Source organism: Rhinatrema bivittatum, chromosome 8 (assembly GCF_901001135.1).
Source record: "Rhinatrema bivittatum chromosome 8, aRhiBiv1.1, whole genome shotgun sequence".
Lineage (NCBI taxonomy): Eukaryota > Metazoa > Chordata > Amphibia > Gymnophiona > Rhinatrematidae > Rhinatrema > Rhinatrema bivittatum.
Window position 1 is genome coordinate 59842415 of NC_042622.1, and position 12517 is coordinate 59854931.

At 43.2% G+C, this 12517-nt stretch overlaps 1 protein-coding gene across 1 annotated transcript in view; it reads left to right on the forward strand.

Moving 5' to 3' along the window:
• The window catches only part of TOP1 (DNA topoisomerase I), a 349577-nt gene that overhangs the window by 206790 nt on the left and 130270 nt on the right, over positions 1-12517 (forward strand). Inside the window, exons 6-8 of the mRNA XM_029612494.1 lie at positions 5646-5741; positions 7596-7671; positions 11057-11154. Of these exons, the coding sequence (XP_029468354.1) occupies positions 5646-5741; positions 7596-7671; positions 11057-11154 (270 nt within the window). The remainder of the gene's footprint in view (positions 1-5645; positions 5742-7595; positions 7672-11056; positions 11155-12517) is intronic.

Genomic DNA, 12517 nt, shown 5'->3' on the forward strand with positions numbered 1-12517 from the left:
GAGAGAGATACAGTGGAACCAGCTACGACAACCATTGGCGCATCACATAAGGGTATCTGCCGGGTGAAGACAGCTCTTTGATGGTGGTTAAATTATTAGATCTGGATGTGGGACTTCTCCTATGGGCACCATCTCCTCAAGTGTCTCTGTCCATAGATGCTCCCAGCAGTGGGTTGGGAACTCATACAGGTACGGATTGAGCCCAAGGGACGTGGTCCTTAGCAGAAAGTCATCTTCAGATCAACCTCTTGGAGCTGCGCGCCATCTAGTTACGTGTTGAAAGTTTTCTCTCACCTTCTAGCAAGGAGATTCTTGAGTCAAACAGACAATCAGGTTGCTATGTTCTATAAAAACAAGTGGGAGGAGGGGGAACAGGCTCCTTCACCCTTCATCGAGAAGCTGTCAGGATCTGGGCTGGGCTACCAACAAAAGAACTCATCTACAATCTACATATCTTCCAAGATCACAAAACACATTGGCTGACTGCTTCAGTTGAGTCCTACGTCCTGTTGAGTGGTTGCTGGATCAGCAGGTGGTGGACAGTTTGTTCAGCCTCTGAGGTCAGCTGTCAATTGACTTGATTGCTAAAGAGAGCAACAGAAAAATGAAACAGTATTGCACCATGTGTCTAAGCAGTTTCATTTCAGCTCTCAGCACTTAACTGCTATACTGGGATGCAGATCTTCTTTTTGCAAATCCTTCAACCCCATTAATTACAAAGACAGTTCAGAATATGATTCCACATTGGGTGAGAATGATTCTTATTACTCCAACATATCCAAGGCAAGTGTGGTTCCCCTATCTCTGTGGTTGTCTAAACAGCCTCCAACTTCCACTTGGCATGTCTCCTTCGTCCCTCATCACTCAGGAAGACAGACATCTCTGCCATATGAATCTGTCTTCTTTAGCCCTCACGGCATAGATGTTGATCACACAATTTCCTCCATGCTCTTTCCTATAGTAGTGGATGATATCTTGATTTCAGCCAGAAAACCTTCAACCAGGAGGGTTACAGCTTCAATTGGAAAAGATTTTCGGTCTGATGCCAATCTGGTTCTCTGGACCCATTTGCATGTAGCCCAAGGGACTTACTCTACTACCTGTTATTCCCTTCTTCATTAGAACTCAGCACGTCCTCTGTGAAAGTACAACTTAGTGTCATTCAGCATACCATCAATGGTGGCAGGTGCTCCAGTTTCTATTCATCCTTTGGTTTGCTAATTTATGAAAGGATTGTTGCACTCTACACAATCTCTAAATCTCAGGTGCTTTGGCATCTTAACATAGTTCTGACCCAACTTATGAAGCCACCACTTGAGCCTTTGGAGTCTGCTCCTTTAAAGTTCCTTATGTGGAAGGTGTCTCTAGTGGCTGTCACATCTACTTGACAGGTAGTGAGTTACAAGCTTTGGTGTACTACTTGCGTTATCTCCACTTCTACAGAAATTTATTCAAAGGGAAGGGGTTTGGGCGAGATGAATGAAAAAGAGGGACATTATCGCAGAATGCTATAGTGTAACGCACACTATCGCAGGTTTAATGCCGGAAATAACTACACCTTTTTTCCTGGTGTTAAGCTGTGCGATATGCCCGAAAAACAATTTGCGATAAATTTCACAAATTCTGTTTCGGGCAGGGAGAGGGGAGTGTAGTGAGAGAGAGCCTCTGGGGTGTCACTCATAGTAGTCAACTATTTATACTGCTATAGATGGGCCATCTAGTAACTCGAGAGGATGTTTTGGTGGTGGTCTAGGGTTTTGGAGCCAGTTTTACATGCAGAATGAGATGTATGAACAGCACAGTAGACCTCTGTGAAGATCTGACGTGATTTAGAGTGAGGAAAATCACACAAAGATGAGATTTCTACAATGTTCTCTCGCCCTAGCTTGCTAGACTCTCTGCCAGGGTACTATCAAGCTCTAGGGTGAGAGAACATTGAAGTAATCTCATCTTAGTCTGACTTCCTCACTCCAAATCACATCAAATCTTCACATTCACCATAAGTTCCTGCCTAAAATGTCAGCTTTTCACATAAATCAAGCCATTGTCCTTCCTACTTTTTTCCCAAGGCTGCATGCTTCATTCATTGGACTGTAAGAGAATCTTGGTCTAATATTTAAAAAGGATTCAGCCTCATCAAAAGGCTTTTCAGTTTGTTTCCTTTGATCCTAATAGACTTGGAGTGGCAGTTGCCAAGACAACTTTGCCAAATTAGCTAGCTGGCTAGCCTACAAATCAATATCTATCAAGGCCCATCAAGTGAAAGCCATGGCGGCTTTAGTGGCATCTGAGGGCCATCTTGATTGAAGACACACGCAAAGCTGCGATTTGGTTGTCTATGCACATCTTCACAACCCTAAGCTTGGGACTCCCCATATGTCAGACTAATTCAGCCCTGCTTGTCAATGAAAAAAACAAGTTTTGTGGGTTCTCCATAGAAAGTAGGATGAAGTAGTCATTCTTAATTCCCACCCACATCCCTGCAGATTTGACTACCTTGCTAAAACTTGCTAACCTCTGAAATTGATTGATGGGCTCATGAGGCAGTGCTTTGATAGGAAATACCTCACATGCTCGGTAAACTTTTACTGTGCTCAGAGAGATGGGTCCATTTGGTGATATCACCAAATGGAACTCAGCCTAAGGAATGAGATAATTACCAATCTTATAACCAGTTATTTATTATTTATTTGTTGCTTATTTCCGCCCTACCTTTCTTCCTGGCTACTCTAGCCCCCAAGTTCAATGCCCCTGTTTTATGTAACTTTGCTTGATTCAGCCTTCTTGTTCTTGGTTACACTTGTTTTTCCCCCAAGTTCCATGTAAACCGGCCTGATGTGAATTTCTATTCGTGAAGTCCGGTATAGAAATATATATTAAATAAATAAATAAATAAATATCAGAAGACATCACCCACGTGTCATGACTAATTATCATATTGTCTACAGAGGACGCCATTTACAGGTAAGCAAACTTGCTTTCCCAGGCTTGCAGCGCAACTCCTCTTTGCAATCAAGGTTGCTGCAGGTCCAGAAGATGCAAGAAGGGAATCCAGAGGTGGGAGGAAAGTCACACAGCTCAGGAATCTCTTAAATACTTTGCTATGTGCTTTAAGGGAAAACACCTAAAGTAGAGCTTACTTATCGAGGTTTTATTCTGAAAAGATGTCTGAAATTATAGTGTTGCAATATAAAGCTTTAACAAAGCTAAAAACCTTCAGCTTTGTTGAGCTGCTGCTAAAAACACAGTGAGAAAGAGAAGGATTCCTCTGCAGGTGCCTGAATCTGTTGAATCAGGGCATCTTTTTGCTCTGCTAGCAATAAACGGTAATTTATCAAAATGCGTTATGGCGTTAATGCATGTGATAGTTATCGCATTGCGCGGCGCGAATGCAAGCTTTATAAATGTATTCAAAGGGGTGGGATTGGGGAGGGGTTTGGGCAGGATCGATGAAAATGAGGGGCATTATCGCAGCATGCAATAATATAACGCACACTATCGCACATGTTTAATGCTGGAAATAACTACATCTTTTTTCCTGGTGTTAAGCTGTGCGATATGCCCGAAACACAATTTGCGATAAATATCACAAATTCTGTTTCGGGCATTTTTGGGCTTGGAGAGGGAGAGTGGAGTGAGTGAGAGAGAGAAAGAAAGAGCGCCTCTGGAGTGGCACACAAAGTAGTCAACTATTTATACTGCTATAGGAAGGCCAGCTAGTAACTCGAGGTGAGGTTTTGGTAGTGATCTAGGATTTTGGGGCCAGTTTTACGTGCAGTGTGAGATGTACGAACAGCAGAGTAGATCTCTGTGAAGATTTGACGTAATTTGGAGTGAGGAAAGTTACACAAAGATGAGATTTCTACAATGTTCTCTTGCCCTAGCTTGATGGACTCTCTACCAGGGTACTATCAAGCTAGGGCGAGAGAGCGTTGAAGTAATCTCATCTTAGTTTGATTTTCCTCACTCCAAATCACATCAAATCTTCACAGAAGTCTACTGTGCTGTTCGTATGTCTCACTCTTCATGTAAAACTGGCCCCAAAACCTCACCTCAAGTTACTAGCTGGCCCTTCTATAGTGATATAAATAGTTGACTACTATGAAAGCCTTATAAAAGAGTCTCTCTCTTTGTCTCTCTCTTGGACTCTTGGAAATGCCTGTCTGGGAACTTGGTAAGTAGCGAGGTGCAAAAACTTTAACGCATGGTGCGGTAATGCTAAAATTATCATAGTCACGCCCCTTTTCCTTATTGCTGGTGTTATTCATGTGAAAATTATCGCATTTTCATAAGTCTAGGCCAAAGTTTATTATTTTGAAGCCGTGCTTTATAGGTAAGCCAATAATGTCAATTGCAGCTTTGTTGTGTGCTGATTGATTTTTAGGTGCATTTCATAATGCCTGATTGCAACAATAGGTTTTGGTAAGCTGTCTACCTCATCATCTTTAGCCACATTTGTACCAATCTATGCTTCAATGGGTTTGCAATAGGTTTTGTAAGAAACTGATAGGAAAGCAGGAAACTAAAGTGAGACTCAAAAAAAAAAAGTGTCTAAAATGATTATTTTCCAGTTCATATGTTAGTGCATAAAATGATCCTTGTAACTCAAGGCTGCTTACATCCTGCTGGTGTCACAATGTTATCCCCTCCCATTCAGCCCAGGATCTTGCCCACACCATATTATTATTATTATTATTACTTGTATTGTATTACCAGGCATAGACAGTACCATGCGAAGATATATGAGACAGTCCCTGTTCCTTGGAACTTACAGGCTAATCAAAACAGACAAAAAATAAATAAGAGGCTTTGAGTTAAAACAGTGAGGCTATTATTGGGAAGATAGGATTAATTGAGGGAAAGGGAAATTTTAATTCAGTAAATCTGCAAGGGGTGAGACCTTAAGAGAGTATATGAGAAAAGCAGCCAGTGGGGTGGCTGGCCTTCTCAATAAGATGCAACAATACTATATTCTGACACCCTAAATGGACACCCAGACTCATCAGTATTTCAAGCTATCTTATTACACTTCTATACAATCTTAACAAACCACTAGAAATAAAATAGAGGTGAATGCTGGTAGATCAGCAAATAAAATACCTATATTGCCAGCTGAGAAAGGAACCCAGCAATGACAGCATGCAGGCAGTTTCTTTATCTGAAAAGCCAAGATGATTTGGCTATAAGCAGAAATAAACTTCTGTAGACATCCCAACCACTGGGGAGTGTATTTAACCCTGTTTTCACAACATTCTGCATAGAAAGCCCATCAAGATGACAAAGGCTGCATAACCTTTTACTTGCAAGGTTAAAGTTGGGGGGATGTTGCAAAGAACAAATGGGAGCAGCTGGTGTAATTTCCAAAAAGGTGGACCAATACTATACTCTGACTCATGAAATTGATACCCAGATTCATCAGCATTTCAAGCTAGCTAAACTGTTTGAGCTTACTGGAGGATCAATAATATTGAAACACAAGAAGACTAAAAAGGTGCATGCTCGGGTTACACTGCAAGTATACGCTTCTCCAATTTGTTCAAATCCTACACTCCAGAATAAGATTTTTGATATATGGTGTGAAAGATTGCTGGTAGATGTGGTCTCTGGCGTGGGGGTCACCTTCTCTCTATACTCTTTCCCCATAGCCCGCCTCGCATTAAAGATGAACCCATTGACGATAGTTTTTATACTTCCTCCAAAGAGAACTCCAAACTCTTGAAGAGATCGCGAGACGAAGATAGGTAAGTTACTGAGAGGAGAAAAGGAATTTAGTTTTTATTGCTTTAATGAGGGAGCCATTCTTCCTGTCTTAAAAGGGGGGTTAGTTACGTGGAAGGGCCAGTTCCCTTGTATTTAAGCATGGGGCAGGGGCGAGTTTAGTGAATGTTTTTAAAGCAGGAGTCATCAGCTTTCTTGTATGACAAGGAAAGTTCATACTTCAATTTAGCTGAAAACTCTACAGTTTTTGTGCCAAAAGGTATTTCATTTTATTTTAGTTGACTATGCTTCTTTCTTAACAAACATTTCATTTTGAATGTATTAAAATAGCTGGGGGCAATTTTGAATAACCCGGGGTATTTTGCAATATGTGTGGGGACATTTAGCCCACAATCGGGCTGATACAGTAAAATCTCGGGAGAGCGGGCGAGCGCCCACACTCCCGGCGCATGCCCAGGCCACTCTCCTGTGCGCGCGATTCAGTAAATAAATTTATTTAAATTAGGCCCGGCAGTAAAAAGAGGCGCTAGGGACACTAGCGCGTCCCTAGCGCCTCTTTTCGGACAGGAGCGGCGGCTGTCAACGGGTTTGACAGCCAGCGCTTAATTTTGCCGGCGTCGGTTCTCGAGCCCGCTGACAGCCATGGGTTCAGAAACCGGATGCCGGCAAAATTGGGTGTCCTGTTTTCAAGCCGCGGGTCTATTTCAAAAAAAATCTTTTTTTTTTTTACTTTTGTTAACTTTCGGGACCTCCGACTTAATATCGCCATGATATTAAGTCAGAGGGTGCACAGAAAAGCAGTTTTTACTGCGGCTTGGCTGCACATTTTGCTTTCTGAATCGAGCGGGAATACCTAATAGGGCCATCAACATGCATTTGCATGTTGCGGGCGCTATTAGGTTCGGGGGGGTTGGATGCGCGTTTTGGACGCGCTATTACCCCTTACTGAATAAGGGGTAAAGTTAGCACGTCCAAAACGCGCATCCAATCGCGGGTTAATAGTGCGCTCTGCCAGAGCGCACTGTACTGTATCGGCCTGATAGATTGGAGCTACAAAGTATTTGTGCAATTTGTACCTGCTATTTCTGTGGACAGCCAAGTAGGTGCAAAAGAGCATATCTCTCATGAAAATCCCATGTAAACATGCTAGTTTCCTCTCTTGACCTAAACCCGCCCAACAAAAAAGCCTCTCTTTAACCCAGCTTAAAGAACTCATGCTATGGAAGTTCTCAGGTACTTTTAGCTGGGTAGAGGTCATCAATTTTCAATCAGGTCATTTTATCCTGGTAAATGACTTTGAAAATTGCCTTCTTATTTTTATCCAGCTTAGTGAAGAGAGCTCTTTTATGGCTGTTGTGTTGTTGTTGACTGTATTCCTGAATTGCAAGAATTTGTGAAAGCCTGAGGTAAGGAAAAGAGAACCTGGAAACCTTGTTGTATGCACGAGGTCTGCATGTTGCAGTCCTACAAACCTCCAAGCTAGCAATCCAGGATTCATTTGGGTGATCACAGTAGTCCGAAGATGCAGTAGTACTGGATCATGATTATGAATCAGTTGAGATTAGCCGATGGATTTCCCTGGGCTCATCCAGTCCTCTCACTTGAAAGGGGCACTGAAGTGCTATCCCTTCAAGCCTGCTTGTTGGGAGAGAATGGAGGGCCTGGGTCTGGAGGAATCCTACCCTCCTGCCAAGACAAGAGTGCATTAGGACAGGAGAATACAGAACTGAAGTGTTCTCAAGTGTGTTTGATGAGCTAGGGGAAGGACTCTAGTATTGAGGAAGAAAATGCAATCCCTGAAATGTTGCATGCATTATGTACACCACACATACAGCAGTTAATAGCAAGGATTAAAGCAGAGCCTCTCATTCATTTAGCTCTGATCAGAAGCCCAAGAAAATCAAAACTGAAGATATCAAGAAGGCAAAGAAGCGGAAACAGGAAACTGAAGAGGTATCATAATAGATAAAGATTTGTGTACAAGCTAGTTTTTTGACATTGGGCCTAGTTTTGGCTGATAATTTGCCCACAGAACAGGCACTGTTCGGGCAACAGCAGTGCAGGTTTCCCCACGCTTTTCAGTATATAAGGGGTTTCCCTTTCTATGTCCGATGAGGCTGCTAACAAGATCACACAGAGCCCCTTACATCTGCAGACAACTGTCTAATGGGAGCCCAATCTGTGAAGTTCTCTTTGATTCCTTTCTCTGACCACATCACAGAAATGGCTCCCAGCTGCTTCTCATCTTGCACATCTTTCCTTTCATCACTCAGATTTCCATCAATACGCTAGTCCATCTCACTTAGTTGGAGTACTACTTCCCCCTCTCCAGCAGGTTCAAAATTCAGCTCCCAAATTGTAGCCACGTCACTCTGCATTATAATTTTCCTCATTGGTCCCTATTGCATAATGAGCCGCCTTTAAAATCCCGTTGGCCTTATTCATGACTGTTTGATACCTGCATCCCCCGCACAGCATTTATTCACGCCTGTGCTGGACCCCGTCTTTGTCATCTCATTTCTGTACCGTCTCTTAGCTCCTGCCTTGTGAAATAACCTTTCTGCTTACACTTCGCCTTCCGTCAGCTGTTTCATAAATGCTCATTTCTTTTCTACCATGTCTTACTTTCCTCTGTTCTATCCAACTTCATTTTTATTTGGGGGGGGGGGGTGGTATTATCTGTGTGATGCGTTGATAAACCAGCTCTCCACACACCAGAATATTAATATCTGAACTGAAATGTCAAGTTCATTTGTACACATGCTGCTGAAAGGCTGTTGGATTCCAAACCATTTTCAGAGGGAGTTTTAGTACAGACCAGCGAAGTATTGCAGGTTGAGCCATGCTACATTTACTGTATATGTCATTAGATATGACTGAACAAGTCAGAAGTCCCCAGATGTTCCTTTGCAGGTAAAAAAAAAAAAATGTCAGGCTGAGAGCTGGGAAAACTTAACCTGCTCTGGAGGAAAAGTCCTAAAATATTCACTTCATTTGACCTAGAGGTGGAAGACTTTATATTTCAGTGCCAACATTGTTACCCACCCAGGCTGTTAGAGCTGAGATTTCAAAGGAGTTTGGTAGAAATTAGGCAGAGTTTTGATACTGAGTCCTAAACAAGGGTTGTCAACACAGTGGGGTAGATTTTTAAAAACGGCGCGTTCGCGTACTTTTGTTCGCGCTCCAGGCGCAAACAAAAGTACGCTGGATTTAAGTAGATACACGCGTAGCCGCTAAAATCCAGGATCGGCGTGCGCAAGGCTGCCGATTTTGGGCAGCCGGCACGCGCCGAGCCGCGCAGCCTGCCTCCGTTCCCTCCGAGGCCGCTCCGAAATCGGAGCGGCCTCGGAGGGAACTCTCTTTCGCCCTCCCCTCACCTTCCCCTCCCTTCCTCTACCTAACCCACCCTCCCGGCCCTATCTAAACCCCCCCCCCCTACCTTTGTCCGGGGATTTACGCCTCCTGGAGGGAGAAGTAAATCCCAGCGGGCCGCTGGCGCACCGAGACGCGACCTGGGGGCGGTTCCGGAGGGCGCGGCCACGCCCCCGGACCGCCCCGGGCCGAAACCACGCCCCCCAGGCCCGCCCCCAAAACGCAGCGTCGATCGGCCCCGCCCTCCGACACGCCCCCGACAAAAAACCTCGGGACTTACGCGAGTCCCGGGGCTCTGCGCGCGCCGGCAGGCCTATGGAAAATAGGCGCGCAAGGCCCTGCTCGCGTAAATCCGCCCGGATTTACGCGAGCAGGGCTTTTAAAATCCGCCCCAGTGAAATAGTGACTTCTGCAGCTTGCAAGATTCCCCACAGTTTGCTGGCAGTCTACTTTTCTTTAACTGCAGAGTTTTTTTCACTTGGTTAAATTACCCTGTGTCCATTTGTAATTGAGCTCTAATCATCTGTCCACACAAAGTGTATAGATTGACAGTTGTGAGGACTTGGGATAGGTGATTCTAGCCCCAAAACTAATTCTGCCAGACTGTGGCAGAACTGTTGGATTGTGGGGCAGCTAAGAGGTCAATATTTAAAAGGGTTTGTCAAGCTAACTTCAGGATTTAGCTAAACAACCCCCGAGTTTGAATTTCCCACCCCTCTGAACCGGATAAGTTTGAACCGGGTAAGTCGTCATTCAGCTAAAACTTAGCCAGATAAGAAAGAAGTGGCAGGAACCATTCCAGGGGTGTGGCTTAAGTTTATCTGGCGAGCACTGAATGTCAGTGCTAACAGGATAAAATTATCCAACTAATTCTATTTGGGAAAAATTGCTGTCCTAAAATATTAGTCTGATAACTTAAAAAAAAATAGGGGCCTGGTACTGGCAATTTCTGCACACTTGCTCATAAGGATATTAAAGAAAAAAAAAAACAACCCATGAGCCAAGCTGCCCCTACCCCAAATACATGAACAAAAGTCATGCTGCCCAGCGGCACCCTCTACTCCAGCACTAAGATAGTTTTTAAAAGTCATGCTGCCTAGTAACCAGTTCTCCTCTGTCATCCCCTACATTTATAAATATGTAATGCAAATCCCACCCCCAAAATTCTGCCCTGTGCAGAGCAGGTAGAAAAGAAGCTATCAACTGGGTAAGTTTCTGCTCATTGGATTCTCATTTTAGACCTGCATATGTACTGAATTTTATTCTTAATTTTTCTATTCTCCTGAAATAAATCTACGACAGACCCATAAGATCTTGTGAATTTTATTTTTCTAGCAGGCACCTTTATTGGATCTAATATTCCTGGAGAGACGTTATGCTGTCCAATTCAATATTAACCACGTGTAGGGGTTAAAACAAGTTTAAGGCTAAGCAGGTTATGAAACTCTTAACAGAGTGAGCTTTCTGCAAACATGCAGCCCAATCTGTATCTATGTGATGAATCTCCTATGTATTGAGGCTTTAAGAGGCATAGAGCTGAGGAATATAAAAGCTAATGCACTTGCCTCTAAGAAGTTGTAGTGCGATGTTTGGACAGACTCTACTCTTTCAGTCTGTACATCAGTATGAGAACAAGTTTGGCAACCAGAAATGAAGAGGGATAATCAGATTTGGGCATATAGTGGGAAATCTTTGCTGGCCTGATTGTTCCAGACTTGAAGGGAGGAAGAGGTTCTCTCAGGGAAGGAGAATATTATTAAATGTATTAGGGCATACACACTATAATTTAATGAACCTTTTCACAGAGAATCCTGCTCCTGCCTGTGGTGTTGCAGTTAGCTGTAATCTCTATTAGGCAGATTGGAGAGAGATGGTTCATGTTTCCTCCACCTCAACCCTATCTTCCTTCCATTGTGTTTTTCTTACAAACCATCTGACTTTTTTCTTTGCCTTTCTCAATCCATAGGACATCAAACCCAAGAAAGCTAAAAGCAAAAGCAAGCAAGATGCCCAGGTTGCCAGCAAGAAGAAAATTAAAAAAGAGGAGGAACAGAAATGGAAATGGTAAATGAGTTCTAGGTTTTGGTTGACGTCTTGTAGGCTCTGCTTTCAGAAGTGTTCTTTGCTATGGCAGAATTCTTTGAAAGATGGGACCCTTCTCATATACACGGCACTTCTCACTGGAAGTGAATGCCTATGAAAGTCTTCTTATAAGATAATGACTGTCTCTGCCCTTTCTTCTTCCTGGTCTTCTTCCTTCACCTGTTTTGTAATATGATAATTGACATGGGTGAAATGATCTTAGAATTCAGTAAACACACTTCCTGTAAAAACAGAATGGGATGATAAACTCGTTGCTGAATTTAGGACCATTGGAGTCATTGCTCTAAGTCGCCCAGAGACTAATGGGGTGGAATTTGAATCTGTCTTTGGGCCTTTAGATATGTTCTGTAATTCCTTGGGCTGCACGTCAAAGAAAAGGGCATAAAGATCTCGTAAGCCATAAATGAGAGAAGCCTTTTGTGATGAGATATAGTCAGAAACTGATTGGGAGAAATAAAAAGGTATAGTCCTCTGCTTTTAAATAAACTTCCAAGAAGCATTGTAGAATCTCTTTGCTCTTTGAACAAATAGCATTTCTGGCACCATACTGTAGTACTGCCAGGCAATAATCGAATCGAAATGGCATCATTATTTATTCTCCTTTTGAGTGCAATGTCATGTGACAGAAGCAGAATATGTAAAGTTTGTCCAGTTCAACTAAATGCGTTCTCTGTTTTCCCCTTCTGAAGCTGCATTTCTTTGCAGTGTGACATTTCCTCTCCAGCCTAAACACATACCTTGCGATATGAAATGAAGAAGGGGTTGGAGTGATAGTTGGGGCTGGTTTTGGTAATGGGGTAGCAGAGGGGGCAGACTTGATATTTTCTTCTAACTCTGATGCTGATGGACAGATGTTGTACACTGAGGCCTCTTGCTCTTGATTCCCCTTGGCAGTGGTTTGTAAATTGCATCTGCCACCAAAGCGAAACTGCAGTTCATATTTTGGCACCATGCCCAAGGCAGTGCTTTTTAAATAAAGAAAAGGTAGAGCGTCATCGATCAAACCGAATTCTGAGAACACACTGGGAGCAAAGGTCCAAGCTAGGACATGAGGCAGCTTCAGCTAATGCTGACTGAGTAACAAGGAGCTCACCTGCCTGTTTCTGCAAGTGATGGTTTTCATGCATCCCTCCCTCCTTAGGGCTTTCAGTTTGAGAGGCAGCTCTGAAGGGGGCAATTACTCATTAAGGCTGAGTGGGAAAAACCTTTGTACTTTGAAACATCCTCTTGTGTTTTTTTTCCTCTGAGTGGTAGTCAGGCTTCTAAACTGCTTTAACATTTTTCTCCTAAGTCGTTCCTTTTGATTTTTTTCTCACTGTATATC